This window comes from Oncorhynchus kisutch, linkage group LG10 (assembly GCF_002021735.2).
Source record: "Oncorhynchus kisutch isolate 150728-3 linkage group LG10, Okis_V2, whole genome shotgun sequence".
Lineage (NCBI taxonomy): Eukaryota > Metazoa > Chordata > Actinopteri > Salmoniformes > Salmonidae > Oncorhynchus > Oncorhynchus kisutch.
In genome coordinates this window covers 13,424,247-13,449,581 of record NC_034183.2, presented here as the reverse complement: position 1 = coordinate 13,449,581, position 25,335 = coordinate 13,424,247, and the positions used below count along the sequence as shown (strand labels likewise).

The 25,335-nt window shown below is 41.3% G+C and overlaps 1 protein-coding gene across 1 annotated transcript in view; it reads right to left on the bottom strand.

Annotated features, from left to right (window-relative positions):
- LOC109897772 (metabotropic glutamate receptor 8) overlaps positions 1-25,335 on the bottom strand; it is a 197,432-nt gene that overhangs the window by 1,713 nt on the left and 170,384 nt on the right. The window contains exons 8-9 of the mRNA XM_031833147.1: positions 15,272-15,411; positions 13,995-14,930 (exon numbers count right to left, since the gene is read on the bottom strand). Coding sequence (XP_031689007.1) covers positions 13,995-14,930; positions 15,272-15,411 — 1,076 coding nt within the window. The remainder of the gene's footprint in view (positions 1-13,994; positions 14,931-15,271; positions 15,412-25,335) is intronic.

The window sequence follows — 25,335 nt, the reverse complement described above, 5'->3', positions numbered from 1 at the left end:
GCTTCAAAGAGAGTCCTTGGAGGGGAACCTTTGTGGTCCCTGACAGGGATCTTGTATCAATCCAATCATATTGCATCACATTTTAGATTTGATTTGGCATGGCACAGAGTGCATGCACTTTACCCCTACATACATGTACAAATTACCTCAACTAACCTGTACCCCCGCACATTGACTCAGTACCGGTACCCCCTGTATAAAGCCTCATTATGAATACTGTTCATTGACTACAGTTCAGTGTTCAACACCATAGTTCCCACAAAGCTGATCACTAAGCTAAGGACCCTGGGACTAAACACCTTCCTCTGAAAATGGATCCTGGACTTCCTGACGGGCTGCCACCAGGTGGTAAGGGCTGCCACCATTATTACGTTTGCTGACGGCACAAAGGTGGTAGGCCTGATCACCGACAACGATGAAACGGCCTATAGGGAGGACGTCAGAGACCTGGCAGTGTGGTGCCAGAACAACAACCTCTCCCTCAACGTGAGCAAAACAAAGGAGATGATTGTGGACTACAGGAAAAGGAGGGCCGAACACGTCCCCATTCACATCGACGGGGCTGTAGTGGAGCGGGTCAAGAGTTTCAAGCTCCTTGGTGTCAACATCACCAACAAACGTTCATGGTCCAAACACACCAAGAAAGTCGTGAAGAAGGCACGACAACACATTTTCCTCCTTAGGAGACTGAAATGATTCGGAGGGAAATGATTCGAAGTCTAGGTCCAAAAGGCTCCTTAACATCTTCTACCCCCAAGCTATAAGACTGCTGAACAATTTATCAAATGGCCACCCGGACTATTTGCATTGACCCCCTCCCTTTGTCTTTATACTGCTGTTACTCGCTGTTTATTATCTATGCATAGTCACTTTACCCCACCCTACATGTACAAATTACCTCGACTGACTTGCACCCCCGCACATTGACTCGTACCGGTACCCCCTGTATATAGCCTCATTATTGTTATTTTACTATGTTACTTTTTTACCAAAGTTTATTTAAAGTATTTTCTTAATTCTATTTTCTTAAAACTGCATTATTAGTTAAGGGCTTGTAAAGTAAGCATTTCACGATAAGATCCCACACCCGTTGTATTCGGCGCATGTGATGAAATTTGATGTGATCTTATTTGTATTTTGGCAGGTGCTCTTTCCTCAGAAGACTTATTGTCAGTTTAATAGTGAGGTCTATTGAACTTACTGGGATCAAACTCAAACCAACCATATACAACCAAGTTGCTGTTCACTTGTTATGCACAGTGTGTTCACATGGAACGTTCAACTCACGGTATACTATTACACTATTCAGGTTTCTTATAACCACTTATAACAAACTCATCTAACCACCGACAACCCAGGTGAAGTACCCTGACCTCATGCACACACATCCAGTCTTCTCCCACCTGCTAAGCGGAACCAGGCATTACAAACTCATGTTTCCTTGACTTCTTTCCAATGTCACAGTACCACAGTGCCTGTCAAGAACCGCTGACGTGAACATGCCTGCACCAAACAATCCTGCTTAGAGACCACCTGAGTAGTCATAGCAACAGGCTTTAGAAACGTCAACACAACTAATGGCCCCCTCATTGAGCGGTAAACCGACAGGGAGAATTCTCAGAGGGCGTTTGCTCAGTCATATCTGTACAGTTAGAGTGTGGTAGAGAATGAAAAGGAACTGGCAGATGGCACAGCTCCCTTGAGTCTTAACATCTCCACATAGGAAGTCATTCTATCACACATCAAGCTATTATTAGGAAATGTCTGGTAGACATCTAAGCATAAAGCCATTTAGAGGGCTTTTAGACAAACATCTAAGAATTTTTTATATAGTGACAAAAAAGTTAATATTACTCAATGTTGGCTGTAGATTTCAAGGTTAACCATACTGGAGCACAAACATGACGCCATTTCTTAACCACTTATAAAGGTGATAATATTACCTGTAGCCAGCTGCCAGTACTCATTTGGGTGCCGGTACTGTTTCAATTTAAGGTGCAACACTTTTGATACAATACTTTTGAGCTAATATTCTATAAAGAGGAGCAGGAACTCAAGCAATAGAAACGTTGAGGTGCCGGTACTCCGCTCCGGTGAGTGCCTGCCCAAGTTAAGCACCATCTGTGGCTCAAGCCCCTTATCATTCCTTAGGGTTATCTTAACTGAATCTTTTGGCTACAGAGTGTTTTCCAGTGAGTCACCAGTCGGGGCTGGTTGCAAGTCCTAGTTTGAACCAGTTCAACAGCCTCTTTAGATCTATAATAAGACTAATGGGGTGGGCTTCAAAAGGCAAGAGCTGAGGAACGATCACCCTCGCTTTTAGGTCAGCTAGGAATCTGGGGCATGAAGCTCTGACATTTACCACCAGAGACTGGCAATGTGGCCATGGCAGAGAGAGAGCCTGGCAATGTGGCAATGGCAGAGAGAGAGCCTGGCAATGTGGCAATGGCAGAGAGAGAGACTGGCAATGTGGCAATGGCAGAGAGAGAGCCTGGCAATGTGGCCATGGCAGAGAGAGAGCGTTGCGATGTGGCCATGGCAGAGAGAGAAGAGAATGACTACTACACACATCACAATCACATCATGGTCATAAGCACACTGTTTGGAATGGTAGCGGGGGAAAATGGGGAGGAGTCTAACTGAAGGTTAGATATGGGTATACTGAACATAGGTATGAGAATTACATTTATTTTTGTCATAATGTCATTAAACTGGACATCAGTCTTCTGCTATATTAAAACAACAACATTATGATGTTGTATCACAGTCTATCATACACTCAAAAAAATGATGGGCTAAAAACGACCTACTTTGGGTTATTTGGTAACCCAGTGCTGGTTAAATAGTGGACAGAACACACACTGGGTTATTTTTCAGATGGCATGGCCTATTACGGGTGTGGCTTTCATATAGTTATTTTGGCCACTCATGGAAGCAATTGTAATTCCTGTTCACCATGTTAAGTTTGTACACAGCAATTGTACATTTTACTCTAATATTTTTGCAGTATTTTTTGGTGTGTAGTCAAATCATATCAAAATCAAATGTATTTATATAGCCCTTCGTACATCAGCTGATATCTCAAAGTGCTGTACAGAAACCCAGCCTAAAACCCCAAACAGCAAGAAATGCAGATGTAGTCTATAGTCTGTCTTTTTTAAATCCATTTTTTCAAACCATTACTACATTAAACCATCTTTACTTTACTCCATGAATTACCATATCTGAATTTTCTTTTCTGTGACCAACGTTTTTGTATTTTTCCGTTTGTATGTATGTGTTGGCCTTTGTAGATTGGTTATTTGTGTGTGTTGGGCTTTATAGAATGGTTATTTGTGTGTGTTGGCCTTTGTAGATTGGTTATTTGTGTGTGTTGGGCTTTATAGAATGGTTATTTGTGTGTGTTGGCCTTTGTAGATTGGTTATTTGTGTGTGTTGGGCTTTATAGAATGGTTATTTGTGTGTGTTGGGCTTTATAGAATGGTTATTTGTGTGTGTTGGGCTTTATAGAATGGTTATTTGTGTGTGTTGGGCTTTATAGAATGGTTATTTGTGTGTGTTGGGCTTTATAGAATGGTTATTTGTGTGTGTTGGGCTTTATAGAATGGTTATTTGTGTGTGTTGGGCTTTATAGAATGGTTATTTGTGTGTGTTGGGCTTTATAGAATGGTTATTTGTGTGTGTTGGGCTTTATAGAATGGTTATTTGTGTGTGTTGGGGTTTAGCTGAAATTATTCTTTACAGAGTCAAGTACAGTTTTTGTCCAAACCTAAATTGTTCCTTGACTAGCGCCATTCATTCTCACTCTAGATAATGTGAATGTTATAACCTTTATTATCCATGGGTGAATTGGGAGAGAGTGAGGTGATTGCCATCTAAGAGCAACATATTTTTGTGCGGCGGTGTTGCCTGCCAGTAGTAATCGTCTTGGATTGAGATTGGATTGAGATTGAGATGCAACACATTGAATATTTACATTCATGCACTTCAAAATTAACTTTGTAACTTTTTCCTAGAAGCATTTAACTGCAGGGCACTCCCACATCATATGAAGGAATGTGCCTACCTGATTTAGGGGACACAGTGAACAGTTGGGACCAATTTCATCGTAAAACTTTTCTTTGGTATTAAATAAAGTCTGTAAACATATTCTGTTCCAGTTAAAGGGTTGTTCAAATTCACTTAGACCTGTGGACCATACTTTTTTAATGGATAACTCAGAATAAGCTTTTCAAAAGTTTATATATTATAGAGATCAGGCCTTTCGGGAGCCCAGATAATTTAATGTGTATGTGTCTTGGAATCTTGGAATGTTCTCAAACCATTACTGTCCATGATATCAGCAACTGTATGGATTCCACATTTGTGCCATTGGGAGGGATGCAAAAGGCAGCCCTCCAGATCTCAAGGCATTGCTAGCGCCTGGAAATACATTTCAAAGTTTGGTTCGGATAGTCCTTCAAATCAAATCAAATTTGTCACATGCGCCGAATACAACAAGTGTAGACCTTACCGTGAAGTGCTTTACAAGCCCTTAACCAACAGTGCAGTTCAAGAAGAGTTGAGAAAATATTTACCAAATACACAAAATTAAATAAAAAGTAACACAATAGCATAACATTAACGAGGCTATATACAGGGGGTACCGGTACCAAGTCAGTGTGTGGGGGTACAAGTTAGTTGAGGTAATTTGTACATGTATATAGGGGTGAAGTGACTATGAATAGATAATAAACAGCGAATAGCAGCATTGTACAAAACAAATGGAGGGGGGGGGGGGGTGTCAATATAAATATTCCGGTGGCCATTTCATTAATTGTTCAGCAGTCTTATGGCTTGGGGATAGAAGCTGTTAAGGAGCCTTTTGGTCTAAGACTTGGCACTCCGGTATCGCTTGCCGTGCGGTAGCAGAGAAACTGGAGTCTCTGACAATTTTAAGGGCTTTCCTCTGACACTGCTTATTATATACTATAGGTCCTGGATGGCAGGAAGCTTGGCTCCAGTGATGTACTGGGCTGTACGCACTACCCTCTGTAGTGCCTTACAGTCAGATGCCGAGCAGTTGCCATACCAGGCGGTGATGCCATGCTCTCAATGGTGCAGCTGTAGAACCTTTTGAGGATCTGGGAACCCATGCCAAATCTCCAAATCAAACTCTATTTGTCACATGTGCCGAATACAAGCCCTTATTAACCAACAGTGCAGTTCAAGAAGAGTTAAGAAAATATTTACCAAATAAACTAAAGTAAAAAATTATAAAAAGTAACATAACAATAACGAGGCTATACACAGGAGGTACCGGTACTGAGTCAGTGTGCGGGGGTACAGGTTAGATGCAATTTGTACATGTAGGAAGGGGTGAAGTGACTATGCATAGATTATAAACAGTGAGTAGCAGCAGTCTACAAAACAAAACAAATGGAGGGGGGGGGGGGTGTCAATGTAATAGTCAAGTTGATTAATTGTTCAGCAAATGGGATATTAGTGCATCTACTGAGGTCAGATTGAATTGATTTGAGTGTTCTGTTAACATTTCTGGCAATGGTATAATTTAAGGAAGGAAATATATCTATTCGCAAATATTTAAAATGGGAAACTATTAGGATGGAGCCCTCCATCGTGGTCTTGAGAGGCATTAGGTAGGACATATTTGGCTCCAGTCAAAATGTTGTTAATCATTATGAATTCATTCAATTCTGTTTCAAATTGTTCACAGAAAGTATGTTTTTTTTTGTAAGGAAATATTAAAGCGCCATCTTGTGGCTCTTTAAGGAGATTATGATATAGAGTATGTAGCTGGCAGTAATAAGCATGATGATCAGATAGATTCATATGCTGAATTTCTATGTTCTTGATTAAATAAAATAAAGGAGTAGATAAGAGTACGAAATCGATTTTGGAGAATGTTTTGTGCCGGTTTGAATAGAAAGTGTACTCTTTTGCTTTAGGGCTATGAGCTCACCAGGCATCAATGAGGTTGTAATCAGAGAGTATTTGTTGGAGAACCTTGGTTGCCTGTAGATTGTAGTTGGTCTTATTAGATTTGTCCCCAGAATGGCATTCATATCTGTCCCAATAACCAGTTGGAATTCAGTTCATTCTAACAATATGCTGTTCAGAGCATCTACAAACTTAAGATCATATGAATTTGGAGCTGGCACATTAATAAAGGCCATTTTCTTTGCATTATGGATACATTTAAGGAAAGTGATTCTGCCTTCTTGGTCTTCGCCTTTACCAAGGATGGGGATTTTGAGTTTCTTATGTATCATTATGATTACACCCTTAGTTTCGTTTGGGGATGATGAAAAAAAGCAGATAGTCTGTTGATATAGTTCTCTGTTTTATGTGCTTCCTTTTGGAGCAGGTGTGTTTTCTTAGAGCATATCTGACCTTTTCTATAGAAAGCTTGACTGACTTTTAGTATTCTGCCAAGCAGGTCTGTGATGTGATATGATATGTGTAAGCTATCACAAATATATCGGCTGTTTTGCTCTTTTCACTCCTATCAACTTATTTTTCTAGCTTTTTCTAAAGTCTCTGAAAGTGGCAATTAGCTTCGGTCCACTGCATATCCCGTTCTCATACACCTTGAACTTGTCGAAAGAAAGGCGATATGAAACAACTTGGCTATTGCCTCCATCCATAGCTATCATTTAAGCTCCAGTTTTATATTCCCTGAAAAGAGTGGTTGCCTTTGGTCACATGACAGAGAACATATCAGTTTTCACTGAGAAGAGCTCTTTCTCACAGGTTCCAAGACAAAATACAAGGCATACTAATACCAAACATGACAGCTTTTGATTAACTAATCATATTTTGCTATACTTTATAGGGCTTTGAAGAGTTTCCCAGCATAATGTAAATTCATACCAAAGACTCGATGTCTCTCTGCCTGGCGCTCAAATGGATTGGGGTTAAGCCCTTGTGACAGACTAGCGTCCTGTCCAGGTAGGTGGTGTACTTGTACCTCAAGCTGCCTCACACTACAGATTCAATAACAGAGGACTATCCTATACTGAATCATACAGTGCATGGAGATGAAGTCTAGTAGGCTACTGCATGAAACTATGAAAGCCGAAGATGAGTAGGCTAATGGATTTATGGGGAGTGGATAACCTAATTAGTCCATGTCTGCCATGAACCTAAACAGGCTTTTAGAAATGTCATCTCTGCACACTGGTGACATTTATAACAACTTACTTATGATAGGAACCCAAGTCATGATGTTATGTAAATTCGGATGAGGAAACAAAGTAACTGAGAATAACCGTCTCAAGGATCATGCTTGTGAAATGGTTAATGGACATATATTAGGCTTAGTCATACACACGATAAATGCAATGCACCCCTTACAACATGTGAATATTGACATTGAAGCGACAGCATAAGCTCAAAAGATCAATGTTTTCTGTAGCCTCTTCACTCCGGGAGACCTGTACATTAGATTGGTCTCCCGTCGCTGAAGGCGACACCCCGTATCCCGTAAAAACATATTTACTAGTCCTCGAGCTGACCTATTTCACAGAAACTTTTCCCGTCACCGAGGGCAAATCTATAATCCAGAATGCTTTACCAGTCATTTCAGGGTATTTTAATCTGAGGGATAAACAACCAATAGGGTACAACCATAAAAACATTAGTGGGTGCAACCATGACAACTAGTAGAATGTGGGCAATCTCAGCCATGGAATGTGCACTCGCCCAACACCTTTGTGATGAGAGTTGAAGTGACAAGCGTCTGTCTCTAAAATGACAAGAGCTGGGGCATTTATCCAGCTTGATCTGATCAATGGGAAAGACTGTTAATCAGTAGAGTGATGGTCGTGTGCTATATAAGCATTATTTTATATTTTTTCCAGGGACACCAATCATACCGGTGTTCTCTATGGACATTTAACTATGGATTGGATTTATCTGTTGTGACTGCTGGAGAACAATAGGGTGTCATTTTTTATTTAACTAGGCAAGTCAGTTAAGAACAAATTCTTATTTACAATGACTGCCTACCCAGGCCGAACCCAGACAACATTGGGCCAATTGTGTGCCGCCCTATGGGTCTCCCGTTCACAGCCAGATGTGATTCAGTCTGGATTTGAACCAGGGTCTGTAGTGACACCTCTTGCATTGAGATGTAGTGCCTTAGACCACTGCCCCACTCAGGAACCCTAGACAGTGCAACTCTTGGGACAGTTCAACTTAAGCTGCATTGATTTTCTGAAATATGAATAGGCTATTATGCTTTGTTTCCCCTTTTTTCCAATTCCACAAATATAGAGATTGATATGTGGTGTTTAGCAGTCCTCTAAAAAAGTGATTTCTGTAGAGGTGATTTTTCAATGGCCAGTGAGGCTCGTTCATTCTCTAAAGATGAATAAGGTGGTATTCTACACTGTTTAAGACCTGGAGAGCTTTTCTGTCTTAAGGCAAAATCATCAACCATCAATCTATTAATAGGTGGTGAGTTTTATACATTATGTTCAGTGCTACAGTGAGGACGTGCAAGATGCTAGTAATTCAACAAAGTTTCAGGAGGGGTGATATTTCATTCATAAGGAAACTTGGAATTGAATTGGGAATTATTCTTGACACAGCCGAATTCCAGTCATTCACTGATTTTGTCACATCTGCTCCTGCTACACCCTCTGGTGTTCATCCGGTGTCTTCTTGACCTGCAGTTACTCCCCATGTACACTCTCTCTCTCTCCCTCTCCCCCTCTTTGTGATTGTGTGGTTGGAGACAGGTGTGCTGGAGTCAGAGCACATCCCTACCAGCTGCAACTTGTTCCATAATCAAGACCTCTACAAATACCACTTCCACCCTGCCGGATTGTAATCTCTGCTCAGTCAGTTCATGATTCTAGACATTTATTACTGCTCAAGATCCTGTTACTCTGCTGTGCCTGTTTCCTTGCCTGACACCGTTTATCCTCTCATTGCAGTTTACCGCTCTGTCTCTGGTATCTGTCTCCTGTTCCACATCTCACCACCCAACTACCTTGCTCTGGATTTTACTCACCGCTACTACCTTGGATTCCCCTCAGGACCTATTTACCCTGTTCTACTCAGCCAACTCCAACCTCAGTCTCCACATCTGGTCTCTGTAAACAACCCAGCCTCTGTAAACAACCCAGCCTCTGTAAACAACCCAGCCCCTGTAAACAACCCAGCCTCTGTAAACAACTCAGCCTCTGTAAACAACCCAGCCTCTGTAAACAACCCAGCCTCTGTAAACAACTCAGCCTCTGTAAACAACCCAGCCTCTGTAAACAACCCAGTCTCTGTAAACAACCCAGTCTCTGTAAACAACCCAGCCACTGTAAACAACCCAGCCTCTGTAAACAACCCAGCCCCTGTAAACAACCCAGTCTCTGTAAACAACCCAGTCTCTGTAAACAACCCAGCCTCTGTAAACAACCCAGCCTCTGTAAACAACCCAGCCACTGTAAACAACGCAGCCTCTGTAAACAACCCAGTCTCTGTAAACAACCCAGTCTCTGTAAACAACCCAGTCTCTGTAAACAACCCAGCCTCTGTAAACAACCCAGCCACTGTAAACAACCCAGCCTCTGTAAACAACCCAGCCCCTGTAAACAACCCAGTCTCTGTAAACAACCCAGTCTCTGTAAACAACCCAGCCTCTGTAAACAACCCAGCCTCTGTAAACAACCCAGCCACTGTAAACAACGCAGCCTCTGTAAACAACCCAGCCTCTGTAAGTAACCCAGTCTCTGTAAGTAACCCAGTCTCTGTAAATAACCCAGTCTCTGTAAATAACCCAGTCTCTGTAAATAACCCAGTCTCTGTAAACAACAGCCTCTGTGAACAACCCAGCCTCTGTAAACAACCCAGCCTCTGTAAACAACCCAGCCTCTGTAAACAACCCAGCCTCTGTAAACAACTCAGCCTCTGTAAACAACCCAGCCTCTGTAAACAACCCAGCCTCTGTAAACAACCCAGTCTCTGTAAACAACCCAGTCTCTGTAAACAACCCAGTCTCTGTAAACAACCCAGTCTCTGTAAACAACCCAGGCTCTGTAAACAACCCAGCCTCTGTAAACAACCCAGCCTCTGTAAACAACCCAGCCTCTGTAAACAACCCAGCCCCTGTAAACAACCCAGCCTCTGTAAACAACTCAGCCTCTGTAAACAACCCAGCCTCTGTAAACAACCCAGCCTCTGTAAACAACTCAGCCTCTGTAAACAACCCAGCCTCTGTAAACAACCCAGTCTCTGTAAACAACCCAGTCTCTGTAAACAACCCAGCCACTGTAAACAACCCAGCCTCTGTAAACAACCCAGCCCCTGTAAACAACCCAGTCTCTGTAAACAACCCAGTCTCTGTAAACAACCCAGCCTCTGTAAACAACCCAGCCTCTGTAAACAACCCAGCCACTGTAAACAACGCAGCCTCTGTAAACAACCCAGTCTCTGTAAACAACCCAGTCTCTGTAAACAACCCAGTCTCTGTAAACAACCCAGCCTCTGTAAACAACCCAGCCACTGTAAACAACCCAGCCTCTGTAAACAACCCAGCCCCTGTAAACAACCCAGTCTCTGTAAACAACCCAGTCTCTGTAAACAACCCAGCCTCTGTAAACAACCCAGCCTCTGTAAACAACCCAGCCACTGTAAACAACGCAGCCTCTGTAAACAACCCAGCCTCTGTAAGTAACCCAGTCTCTGTAAGTAACCCAGTCTCTGTAAATAACCCAGTCTCTGTAAATAACCCAGTCTCTGTAAATAACCCAGTCTCTGTAAACAACAGCCTCTGTGAACAACCCAGCCTCTGTAAACAACCCAGCCTCTGTAAACAACCCAGCCTCTGTAAACAACCCAGCCTCTGTAAACAACTCAGCCTCTGTAAACAACCCAGCCTCTGTAAACAACCCAGCCTCTGTAAACAACCCAGTCTCTGTAAACAACCCAGTCTCTGTAAACAACCCAGTCTCTGTAAACAACCCAGTCTCTGTAAACAACCCAGGCTCTGTAAACAACCCAGCCTCTGTAAACAACCCAGCCTCTGTAAACAAACCAGCCTCTGTAAACAACCCAGCCGCTGTAAACAACCCAGGCTCTGTAAATAACAGGGTGGACACAATTCCCTGTAGCTTGTATATTTTTTTTTACATATATATTACTAGCTCAATTTCATAGAATACATGAATATGTTACCTGTGTTATAAGGTTCTTTGATAGAATACATGAATATGTTACTTGTGTTATAAGGTTCTTTGATAGAATACATGAATATGTTACTTGTGTTATAAGGTTCTTTGATAGAATACATGAATATGTTACTTGTGTTATAAGGTTCTTTGATAGAATACATGAATATGTTACTTGTGGAATAAGGTTCTTCGCAAATCTGAGTCTGTGATTCACAACACTATTAGTTCAACCATTCTGTATTATACTAGCAGAACGTTTTACAGATCCCAAATCATGTTTCAACCATTTTGTATTATACTAGCAGAACGTTTTACAGAGTCCAAATCATTTTTCAACCATTTTGTATTATACTAGTAGAACGTTTTAGAGTCCAAATCATGTTTCAACCATTAAAGGTTTAGAAGACGAGCTGTCCTTGAACTAATACTTTATTAGCTAGAGTATGCAATCTTTATTATCTTATTAAAGATTAATATGGCTCTCACCTGCATTGCCAGCAACTCCCCTCTTCTTACCACTTTGCCCAGAAAGCCACACTGAGAAACTGATGACCAAGAGTCACCTGCAATTCTACAATTTCAGGCAGTGCTTAAAACCTTATCACGAACAGTGTCATGTCCAATTACTTGAATTGGTTGTGTGACATGATGGTCAATAGGGTCCATATCTCATCAATATCTCAATACTCTTAAACTCATGTGGGATTTTTGGAAGACAACATAATACCACAGGCACCATAGGCACTTTGGTCTACTACTGTACCTCGGCCCCTACAGACTGCAACATGCTCAACTAATAAAGATACAAAATAATGAGGTAGAATCACCATCTAGGAAAACAGTTATGGGTACACTTAAGAGACTTCAAAAATAATAACTAGTTTTTATTATTTATTTGGTCCCCAATAAGTTGCTCCCATGGGGTAGTCTATAATAAGCTTAACATTGAATAGTAATGATTCTAAACCATTTGTTTTCTTACATGAAATTGGAACAGCATTACATTCATTTATTAGGACTGTGTATGGCTTGGCTAGTTAAGACCTTCAATAATGCAACTATAGTTTGCAATATTTGTGACCTAAGTAAGCCAATATTCAGCTTTGAAAGGCCTGGCTACATCTGCTGCTACTCAAAGCCTGGGTGAAATGTTCCAAGTGTTCCACTGTTTTAATGTGGATCCATAAAGAGGTCTACACTGAATGCATTGGAGGCTATATAAAAACAACCAAATATGCTACATTACTGTCATAGTTTCTGTTGATCATTAGTAACACCTTAATTGTTGCAGACCAACCATTGTTTCAAGACATCCAAAAAACTGTAACAATGTGACAGAACTTCACAAGAAACTCACAACAGTTTCCTGAACTCACAAGAAAACTGTGCTAATGAGATCTGGCCCAAAAATAGTGGGGAAGAAAACAAAGTCTTTCTTCACTCAGCTCCTCAATTTAAAAGACTGACGCAGCTTTCAGTAGAAAACTTCAATGGAAAAATCCCTCTTTGAAATCATCCATCTAGCAACCTATATCCAGCAACCTATCTACGATAGCCTTTGAAATCATCCATCTAGCAGCCTATCTATGGTAGCCTTTGAAATCATCCATCTAGCAGCCTATCTATGGTAGCCTTTGAAATCATCCATCTAGCAGCCCATCTACAGTAACCTTTGAAATCATATGAAATTGTCCAGTTTACTGTAGAATTTGAACCAATTGAAAGTATTGCCATGGGATTTGCTAGGTCGTGATGTGTGGCATGACACTGACTGACAATGTGCATTGTAGGCCTAATACTATAGATGGGTTAGCTGACAACGTCACGAAAACGATGAGCAGGCTTCAATGGGGCAGAAGTCCGTGTTGTTTGATTCTGGATGGCCAGACAGCTGGCAACAATGGCAAGCTGCTGCCATGTGGGGAATCATAGGTGGCTCGTTTCAACTAGTTTTATCTTGTTTTTGATACCATGTCTTGTTTTGAGGTGTTTTGGCTGATGTCACATCTATGATAATATGACAAAAATTTGAAGTAGTTTACCAACAACTGTAACGATGTACTTGAGAGACAACAAGTGCTCATTATGCAAATGCTTTTATGTTTTCAATAAACATTGGAGACAAAATATAGTTTACATGTTGTCAACTATCTAAGCCAACCCTGTCTGTTTTGCCCCCTAGTTGCGCATAAGTCAGTTTTATATAGTTGCGCATAAGTCAGTTTCATCTATGCAATGACAAAATAAGCAATATGAAGATTGAGGGAGACGTTCCTCAGCTTATTTACAGATACCATTCTTCCCAAGTGTGACTGATAGCCGACGTACTTCCCCGCAAATCATATGCAGCGTTCTAATTGTAAAAATAGTCCAGAACAACCATATCATTAGCAATTTAATTACACATGTCATTACATGACCAACAGTCAGTGCAGAGAATGAAAGTGAGGGCAGTTAATTAAATTGAGTGGTTAGTCAACTCTAGGGGTCAAAATAATTACTGACCTTAAGTGAGAACACCACACAGACCACAGACTCTTTCCATTTTCTACCAACTCTTATCACCAAAGAGCCTCTGAGATTCACAGCATATTAGCCAATTCCACACAATAGATTACTCACAATTACACTGTAGACCCCTCAAATTCAAATCTGAACCTTGAAGCCAGTTCCACTGCTTTTCTCATCCTTCCCCTCTAATCTTTGGACTGTTTTAGACCTGGGACACCAAGTGGGTGCAATTCATTATCAGGTAGAACAGAAAACCAGCAGGCTCCGGACATGTAGGTGTATTAAATACAAACACAATCAAAACAGACTCACCCTTTCTGCCGACTGTGCCGTCCCAAAGAAGATGGGTATAAATGCTAACCAAATAATGCAGGTAGTGTACATAGTAAATCCAATAGGCTTGGCCTCGTTGAAGGTCTCTGGCACTCCCCTGGTCTTGATGGCATAAACAGTACATGTGACCATCAACAGGATACTGTATCCAAGCGAGCAGATGAGTGAGAGGTCTGAGATGTCACACTTGAGCACCCCGCGGGCATTCTCAGGGTCCTGCGTGCGCTGCTCACCATAGTCCACTACCGTGTGTGGCGGGTCGGCGGCGAACCACACAAACACGCCCATTAACTGAACTGAGATCAGGCTGAAGGTGATGACCAGCTGGGAGGCCGGGGAGATGAACCGAGGTGGCGTCACAGCCTTCTTGCCCTGCTCGAAGATGCGGTGGATGCGGTTGGTTTTGGTAAGCAAAGCTGCATAGCTGAAGCACATCCCCAGGCCCAGGAAAATGCGCCTAAAGGAGCAAACGGCAACGTCAGGGGCTGCGATCATGGGGAAGGTGATAGCATAGCACAGGAAGATACCTGTGAGCAAAACATAGCTCATCTCCCGGCCCGAGGCTCGAACAATGGGTGTGTCGTGGTAACGCACAAAGGTGACAATGACGAAGGTGGTAGCCAGAATGCCCAGGACAGAGATAAATACTGGCAACACTGCCCAGGGAGAGTGCCACTCCAGCTTGATGATGGGGATAGGTTGGCACCCGGTGTGGTTCTGGTCAGGGCGTTGCTCATACGGGCACAGCTCACACATGAACTCACTGGCCTGGAAGTGGTAGCCCTCACAGCGCTCGCAGTGCCAGCAACATGGTACTCCCTTCACCACCTTCTTTCTCTCGCCCATCTTGCAGGGCAGGCTGCACACAGAGGCGGGCACAGAGGGGTCTCCACTGGTCCACTGCATGGCATCCATCTGAGGTGGGCAGAATATGACACTGATCTTAAAAATGGGCAAGAACTAAAAGAAGATGACTCAATAACATTGACTTAATTTATCAACATCACCATTGTTGTCATCATCATCATCCTCATTAAATTAAATTAAGTCAAATCTCTCTCTTTCAATATTGGCAAATTAGTTAAATAAATTGTATATGACAGTTTTTTTTTAACAGATATTGGAGAAAATGTGTCCCCATGGAAGTGAATGTTATTTTTAACAACATTCTTAAGACTCGGATACAATAACATTAGGCAGAGACAAAGCAGTAACATAATATTGAAGGAAAGTGGAGTAACGGCAATCCTCCTTACATTTAGGTATAGCTGGTCGGTCCAGTGGCCGATGACCTTGTACTCTGCTGTTGATCTGTTGTTGATCTGGTACTGAAAGATGTCGTAGCGTCCTGGAGCATCGCCATTTTCATTAAATGTGACAGGAGTCCCAGCACTTCCTATAAAACAGGAAGCCCACTGCAGTCAAAATTCAGTTTTTCCTGTGTTTTGTATCATATTGTACAATAGGGGATGAAACTAACACTGATGAAGAAATGTGATCAGTGTTATTTCCTGATAGATGCTGGTTGAAAATACAATATACACAGGACCTTCTATTCAGCAGTTTTGTATGGGCGGTAGTTTCGGATTGTCTGATGACATGACCAGGCGGTAAATTGGTTAATAGACCAATAACAAAGAGAGTTCCAAATCTCTCTGCCAATAACAGCTAGTTTTAAGTTTTCCCCTCCCCACTCAGACCACTCCTAAACAGTCCTTGCAAAATTCTGCTTGAGAAATATTGTTTTTGCAAAAAAAACGTGTCAATATTAATGGGAAACTATTACAGTAAGGTACTTCATTGTTAACATTACTTTTAACATTTGTACATTTTAACATTACTGAAAAATGTACATACATTTAGAGAAAATATGACTGAAACAATGAACTTGGCTGTTTGTGTTATCACAACATAACATAGCTTGAGTGTTTACAAGATGCTAAATCCTCTGCTTCATTTCTTTACCCATGGTTATGGTATTTAAATAGAAAAAAAAGATGGAGAATATATTGCCATTGTTATAGTCAAGGCTCTCTCGAGATTGTTTTTCAGTGTACCTGTCACAGATACAGCCAAGAAAAATGGTTTAGCCGTCACTATTGACTACAATCTACACTGCCAAAGTTCCAAATTCCTTTCAGGTAGCTATCTTGTCTCCCAGATGACCTGCCTACAGTAACACTGCTCATGTACCACCTCGTGTCCTTAAAACTTGCAAAATCCAACACAGTCAGGAAGGAAGTGGAGAGCATTATTAAAAATATACATCTCAAGAGAACCATGTATTATTACATTTTCTGCAGAGAAGTTGAGAGGATTGGGCCTGAAGTATCAGATAAAGAGATCTGACTCTCCAAAACACCACCCACAACCACATTATGCTTCCTGTGTCTGTCAGTGATAAATTAATCCATTGACACACTTTCCCACTGTGCGCACCTATCACCCTCTTTCCTTTGTGCGGCGGCTTGGCAGAGAGCTGCAAACGAAACAGGAAGAATAGGTCTGACTGTTTGGACATACACAGCACATTTATCTGCATCTCACTGCAATACACAGAAGTCTTAATTAGGCACAGGAGGACATCCTCCAGTCTGAAGATATCCTCCTGTATTTTGGTGCCCTTTCAAGTTGGCACATAATTTTAAATAAATAAATGTTATGATAAAGATCACTAGATGAGATTTGTACATTTTCATTTGTATTTGAATGACTAATGAAGGTTAGAAAATTCATGAGGGATTGTCGACGATCTACACAAAACACTCAAAAGTAATGTCAAAATGGAAGAAAAATTCTAACATTTTGGAAAATAAATTCTGACATATGTAAAACATTTATGAAAAATGAAACACTCATATAGCTTGATAAGATAAGTATTCAACCCACTGAGTCAATACATGTTAGAATCATTGTTGGCAGAGATTGTGTGTCTTTCTGGGAAAGTCTCTATGAGCTTTGCATTCCTGGATTGTACAAAATTCAAGCTCTGTCCAGTTGGTTTTGATCATTACTAGACAGTAATTTTCAAGTCTTGCTATAGATTTTCAAGCAGATTTCATTCAGAATTGTAACTAGGCCACTCAGGAACATTGTAAGCAAACTGTTTTAGGTTTTTGTCTTGCTGAAAGCACAGGAGGTTGGTCGCACCTTATTGGAGAGGATGGGCTCGTGGTCATGGCTGGAGAGGAATAGGTAGAATGGTATCAAAAACATAAATCACATGGTTTGATGCCATTCCATCCTCTCTGTTCCAGCCATTACTATTAGCTGTCCTCCCCTTAGAAGCCTCTAATAGCTGAAAGGTGAATTTGTCTACCAGTGTCTGTTAAAAAGGGGACTGAACCAGGTTTTCCTCTTAGATTTTGCCTGTGCTTGGCTCTATTCTGTTTATTTTTATCCCAAAAATCCCCCCATGATGAAAAGCATACCCATAACATGATGCAGCCACCACCATGTGTGAAAATATGAAAGGGAGATACCTAGTCAGTTGTCCAACTGAATATATCTTCTGCATTTATCCCAACCCCTCTGAAATAGAGAGGTGTGGGGGGCTGCCTTAATCGACATCCACATCTTTGGCTCCGAGGGAACAGGGGGTTAACTGCCTTGCTCAGGGGCAGAACGACAGATTTTTACCTTGTCAGCTCAGGGATTCGATGCAGCAACCTTCTGGTTACTGGCCCAACCCTCTAACCACTAAGCTACCTGCTGCCCCAAGAGTGATACTTAGGGATATGTTTTGCTGGATTTGCCCCAAACATAATGCTTTGTATTGGACATAAAGTTAATTTCTTTGACACATTTATTTTGCAATTTTACTTTAGTGCCTTATTGAAACAGGATGCATGTTTTGAAATATTTGTATTCTGTACTGGCGTCCTTCTTTTCACTCTATCAATTAGGTTGGTATTGTGGAGTAACTACAATGTTGTTGATCCATCCTCAGTTTTTTTCTTATCACAGTCATTAAACTCTGTAACTGTTTTAAAGTCACCATTGGCCTCATGGTGAAATCCCTATGCGGTTTCCTTCCTCCCCGGCAACTGAGTTAGGAAGGACGCCTGTATCTATGTAGTGACTGAGTGTATTGATACACAATCCAAAGTTAATTTAATAACTTCACCCTGCTCAAAGAGATATTCAATGTCTGCTTTTTTATTTGCCTACCAATAGGTGCCCTTCTTTGCGAGGCATTGGAAAATCTCCCTGGTCTTTGTGGATGAATCGGTGTTTGAAATTCACTGTTCGACTGAGGACCTTAAAAATAATTGTATGTGTGGGGTACAGAGATGAGGTAGTCATTCAAAAATCATGTTTACACTATTATTACACACAGAGTGACACAAAAAATCCTGAACTTAGTTAGGATCACTGTAACAAAAGGGTTGAATACTTATTGACTCAATTTCAGCTTTTCATTTTTTATTAATTTGTAAAAATTAATTATGTAAACATAATTCCACTTTGACATTATGGGGTATTGTGTGTAGGTTAGTGACACAAAATCTAAATTGAATCCATTTGAAATACAGACAGTAACATAACAATGGGTGTGAATGCTTTCTAAAGCCACTGTATACCTATTCATCAACTTAGAGTAGACATTCAGCTGACTGATAAACCAGCAACAATTAGCTTGCTTTGCGTATCAATGCATCTGACATGATATACTGTCATCTGTTGTTCATCTATACTTTTGTCACATAGGTTCAAGTGATGCTACAGAATGGAACCACCTAGATTTAAACGATGACGGCCAGACTGACAATACCTCTGCTCTGACTCGGTCAAAAACAACAACATTAATGCTCATTCTTAACCGTTCTGCACTCCAATCAGCGCTTTGATTGTAACAAACGTGACTACATTTTTTTTATACTGCGACTCTGTGGCTCTTTACATAGATGATTAGATGGTTGGGCAATGCGTTGATTGAACCAATCCCAGACATAATCATGGGTTGACCCACTCTCAAGCTTCCAATTACCCACGCAGCCTACAAAGTAGATTCCTTTAGAAACAGAATCCAGAGCAACGGAATATAGTAATGAAAGAGCAGACACCCTCAGTAATTTATGATTACTGAGTGGGCGCAGGTTTTGATTATATCCAAGTCCTACCTTCTTCAACATGAATAAATGCATGGCAAATCGCATCTGCACAGCGATGAATCACCATACCATCCTCGGGATCCAGAGCCCCCCCAGCAAAATCATGTTGATATGAAGTAAAAAATATTCCCAGAATATTTCTCGATAATGATGATGGTGCGGGGCTCTTGTACCAAATCAGTCTTGATGAATGATAAGATTGGAAATCAGCCCCAGTTACATGGTGACAACAGAGACACGGCAGAATGACAGCTTTCAACAGAATGTCAGACACTTGAAAGGTTTTCATGGGGCCAGATTAGTGCTCTCACATGGGATGCTCTCAAATTAAATCAAATCTTATTTGTCACATGCGTCGAATACAACAGGTGTAATCATTACCGTGAAATGCTTACTTACAACCCCTTAACGATCCATTGTGACAGGCTGACCTGACCCTTGACATATGCAAAAAGCCCCTCCAAAACACAAAACAGTGTTCCAAGCAGTGGCATGAGAATAAAATGGATGATTGTGGATGATAGTGGATGATAGTGAATGACAGTGGATGATATGGATTATAGTGGATGACAGTGGATGATAGTGGATGACAGTAGATGACAGTGGATGATAGTGGATTATAGTGGATGATAGTTGATGACAGTGACCATAGTGGATGATAGTGGATGATAGGGGATGATATGGATGACAAAAGAGTGAAGAATCCACACATTGCTCTGATGCTGACAAAGTGTTTGTTTATTGGTAATGTTACATTTTTGCTATCAATGTACAGTGTCTTTGTATTTGGCATGGATGCAAATGAGTGCACCTCTCTTTCAGTGAGTTACTGTAAAAACTAAAACAAGCCATTGCATTAATCTCAAAGTAGATCTACCTGTGTTGCATTCATCTCAAAGTAGATCTACTGGCGTTTCATTAATCACAAAGTAGATCTACCTGTGTTTCATTCATCTCAATGTAGATCTACTGGCGTTTCATTAATCACAAAGTAGATCTACCTGTGTTTCATTCATCTCAAAGTAGATCTACCTGTGTTTCATTCATCTCAATGTAGATCTACTGACGTTTCATTAATCACAAAGTAGATCTACCTGTGTTTCATTCATCTCAAAGTAGATCTACCTGTGTTTCATTCATCTCAATGTAGATCTACTGGCGTTTCATTCATCTCAATGTAGATCTACTGGCGTTTCATTAATCACAAAGTAGATCTACTGGCGTTTCATTCATCTCAATGTAGATCTACTGGCGTTTCATTCATCTCAAAGTAGATCTACCTGTGTTTCATTCATCTCAAAGTAGATCTACTGGTGTTTCATTAATCACAAAGTAGATCTACTGGCATTTCATTCATCTCAATGTAGATCTACTGGCGTTTCAATCATCTCAAAGTAGACCTACTGGCGTTTCATTAATCACAAAGTAGATCTACTGGCGTTTCATTCATCTCAATGTAGATCTACTGGCGTTTCATTCATCTCAAAGTAGATCTACCTGTGTTTCATTCATCTCAAAGTAGATCTACTGGCGTTTCATTAATCACAAAGTAGATCTACTGGCGTTTCATTCATCTCAATGTAGATCTACTGGGGTTTCATTCATCTCAAAGTAGATCTACTGGCATTTCATTAATCACAAAGTAGATCTACTGTTATTTCATTAATCACAAAGTAGATCTACTGGCGTTTCATTCATCTCAAAGTAGATCTACTGGCGTTTCATTAATCACAAAGTAGATCTACTGGCGTTTCATTCATCTCAATGTAGATCTACTGGGGTTTCATTAATCTCAAAGTAGGCCTACTGGCATTTCATTAATCACAAAGTAGATCTACTGTTATTTCATTAATCACAAAGTAGATCTACTGGCGTTTCATTCATCTCAATGTCGATCTACTGGCGTTTCATTAATCACAAAGTAGATCTACTGGCGTTTCATTAATTACTGGCCACATACAAGGGTTTTATGTTCAAGATCAACCTTGGTATGGACCTTGAATTCAGCTTATCACCAATGCTCCTTTCTGCCTCAAGGAATCTCAATCCAGAAGGCCAAAAGCTTTTCTTTATGCCTTAGGCTAGAAGCAACAGGAAGGAGAGCTTTTGTAAAAGGAATGCATTGACAGATGACATTGAACTGTAGGTGGGCTCGAGGATCTGTAAAAAAAAAAGGTGCAGTAATTGCTTGTGAATTATATACTGTGTTAAGCTTCATAAATGGGTTATTGTGACAAGGCCTGCCAAAATCATGTCAATCTGATTTGTGCAGTCTCGAGGCTACGGCAGATAGACTTTCCCTTTTACAAAACTCTTCCGGATAGCACCGTATGAAAATAATATTTTTGATTGGTTGTTTTGTTTGTCAATAAAAAAGATGGAGGAGTGCTATTGTACAGTAGGTCATGTAGAACTCGCTGACTCCGGAGACACGTCCACATTTCATTTACCTCTAATGGAGGCCAATGTCCACACATATTTCATTTCCTCTATTGGCAGTGCAAATAAGTCATGGGAATGCCAATGTATCTCCACTACAATTTCCCCCTTAAAGTGCCAACAGGGTCATGGTTCAAGTGTCTAATGGCAGCCCTGCTGTCAGCATGTGAGATCAGAATAGTCATTGTTTTATGTTCTATTAATTCAACGATTGCTATTGAATAGAACCCTGACTGAAGCGGCATTCTTTCGGACACTGACAGGCAGCAGACATTAGATCTGAAAAACAGCAATGGGAGATTTTCTAGCTTATTACAATTCATCTCCCAACATTGATTGTTTCTTGACATCTCAGAGGGCTCAGGGTAGAGTCCTTTCTAATATATACAGTATCGGACCCAATGCAGGATTCTGGCTCAGGGGTGGGAGAGGAAATTCCGCAACAAGCTACATATGGTTTGCAACCTGTCAGTGAATTCATTTAATTGTTTGTTTGTTTGTTCATTCAAATATCAAAAGGAAGGAATAAATATTGTGACACAGTAGAAAGCCCCAAAACTTAAACTGGACCCTTATCACTGTTTAGTTAAAAGTCCATGTCCAAACTAATGGACGAAATCACCCTGATGACTATTCTATTTTTCTATGCTCTAGTAATCGTGTTCTAAACAAGACACAAAAGCCTTTATATTCTGATGGTTTTATCATAGTAAAATGTTAGCATTAGAGGCAAATAGTCCTGTTTATGCTCATTCTCTATTAGCCTCCTGACACTAATCTAAAAATAAGCGTATGTATGAAGCCACTCAGGCGAATGGGAATGCGGTTGGGTTAGCAATTAGCCTCTGGCTATAGTCACAGTCACTGTCGAAGCGCTGCTCAAAGCTTGGACGTCTGATTCGGTACATTTCAAACTCTGTTTACGGGTAACCCCTACGCTTTGCTCCCAAAAACCAGTGTGGAGAAAAAAAACTCTATTGATGCTCGTATGTGATGATGTGTGTGTGTTCATACGCTAAAGCACTCCTACAGTCTCAATCAAGCATTTTATACACAGGCAGGAACAGACTCACACATGCATGTGTGTTGAAATACTTTGTGTATTTCATAAGGCACTCCTGTACACTCAATCATCTTGTCTTTAACCTTGTTTTAACCAATCTGCATTATTTCTTGAAAATATTCTTGTGCATAACATTCATCCTACACTTAGAATTGCAAATGCATGCATAACTTTTTCCTCTTTTTGTTGTCGTTACTTTTAATTTAATTCAATGATCAAGGCACACACAATATAGTGTTTCATCATCCAACACAGCACTGATGTGGGTTTGACTGAACACAGGCTTGCAATTTCTGTCCCGCAGTCATATTCATTGCTAATTCAATGTTTTTTTCTCCCAAAATAACACAGTGCAGTTCCACATTCATCAAGTTTGGCAGAGATATGAATCCCTTCAAGGTCTGAAGATTGTTAAGAAATCAACTGAAGCTTTACAAGTTCTGCATGCTTGCCGTAAAAAGCCAGTGAGAATGCCTATTCCCCTGCTCCATATTTCTCCCTAGCCCATTGCCGGAGAAGAAGATAGAATCATTATTCAGATCTGCCTCTCCCTCTCAGGTAGGGAGCTGGGAGGAGAGACGCTTGTGGATATATGAAAACTTACCCAACTGAGGTATTGAAATGTTGAGGCAGATCAAGGAAAAGCATGCAAAATAGCTACACATGAGGGGAAAGATGAGAGGAGTGAAGAGTGCTTTTTACGAGTTACTCACGCTGTTTCCATATGGACAGCCAAAGGAAAAAGATGTAGGAGTCAACACCTTCTGTTGTACGAATTACTTTTCATGTTCACTTGTTTTTCTAACATGATACAACACAGTTGTAAGGACTGAGAAATATTACCAAACTTAGGTAGGGCCTTTGTGCTGAAAGCATGGGCCTTTGTGCTGAAGGGACAGACCACATTCTTGAAAAAACAGTTAAGTCTTTCTGCCTCTGTATGTGGGTCTACAGGGCCTGTGAAGTCTTTCTGCCTCTGTATGTGTGTCTACAGGGCCTGTGAATTCTTTCTGCCTCTGTATGTGTGTCTACAGGGCCTGTGAAGTCTTTCTGCCTCTGTATGTGTGTCTACAGGGCCTGTGAAGTCTTTCTGCCTCTGTATGTGTGTCTACAGGGCCTGTGAAGTCTTTCTGCCTCTGTATGTGGGTCTACAGGGCCTGTGAATTCTTTCTGCCTCTGTATGTGTGTCTACAGGGCCTGTGAAGTCTTTCTGCCTCTGTATGTGTGTCTACAGGGCCTGTGAAGTCTTTCTGCCTCTGTATGTGTGTCTACAGGGCCTGTGAATTCTTTCTGCCTCTGTATGTGTGTCTACAGGGCCTGTGAATTCTTTCTGCCTCTGTATGTGTGTCTACAGGGCCTGTGAATTCTTTCTGCCTCTGTATGTGTCTACAGGGCCTGTGAAGTCTTTCTGCCTCTGTATGTGTGTCTACAGGGCCTGTGAATTCTTTCTGCCTCTGTATGTGTGTCTACAGGGCCTGTGAAGTCTTTCTGCCTCTGTATGTGGGTCTACAGGGCCTGTGAAGTCTTTCTGCCTCTGTATGTGTGTCTACAGGGCCTGTGAAGTCTTTCTGCCTCTGTATGTGTGTCTACAGGGCCTGTGAAGTCTTTCTGCCTCTGTATGTGTGTCTACAGGGCCTGTGAATTCTTTCTGCCTCTGTATGTGTGTCTACAGGGCCTGTGAATTCTTTCTGCCTCTGTATGTGTGTCTACAGGGCCTGTGAATTCTTTCTGCCTCTGTATGTGTCTACAGGGCCTGTGAAGTCTTTCTGCCTCTGTATGTGTGTCTACAGGGCCTGTGAATTCTTTCTGCCTCTGTATGTGTGTCTACAGGGCCTGTGAAGTCTTTCTGCCTCTGTATGTGGGTCTACAGGGCCTGTGAAGTCTTTCTGCCTCTGTATGTTTGTCTACAGGGCCTGTGAAGTCTTTCTGCCTCTGTATGTGTGTCTACAGGGCCTGTGAAGTCTTTCTGCCTCTGTATGTGTGTCTACAGGGCCTGTGAAGTCTTTCTGCCTCTGTATGTGTGTCTACAGGGCCTGTGAAGTCTTTCTGCCTCTGTATGTGTGTCTACAGGGCCTGTGAATTCTTTCTGCCTCTGTATGTGTGTCTACAGGGCCTGTGAAGTCTTTCTGCCTCTGTATGTGGGTCTACAGGGCCTGTGAAGTCTTTCTGCCTCTGTATGTGTGTCTACAGGGCCTGTGAAGTCTTTCTGCCTCTGTATGTGTGTCTACAGGGCCTTTGAAGTCTTTCTGCCTACAATACAGACGGTTGGCCAAGGTTGAATAGTCTACATAGAGTGATTAACTGACTCATTCAGCACCACGAGCATAAAGAAATCCATTTGAAAACCTTAACCTCAACGGAGTCAGAGCATGGGGAGATATGTGAAGTGTTATTTCTTTCTCCCTCTATCTAAGCAAGTCCATCTCGCCACACGCTTTGAAAAGGATGACAACCTTGTAAATGTATCCTGAAGTAACAGGCGAGAGATGAAGATGTACCGGCTTTATCTACTGTAGTCTTTTATCCCACCCATTCAAGAGGTACTCTGGTGTAGAATTACAAAAGTACTGGGCCAATGTTAAATTAATCACATTGTTATCTCACAACTCTGAACGTGAGCCGTCTTCGAATCTGCACATGTTCCGAGACAGGGACATACTGTATAAATGACTGTATGTTCTGAGCTGAAGAGAGAGGGGGACAT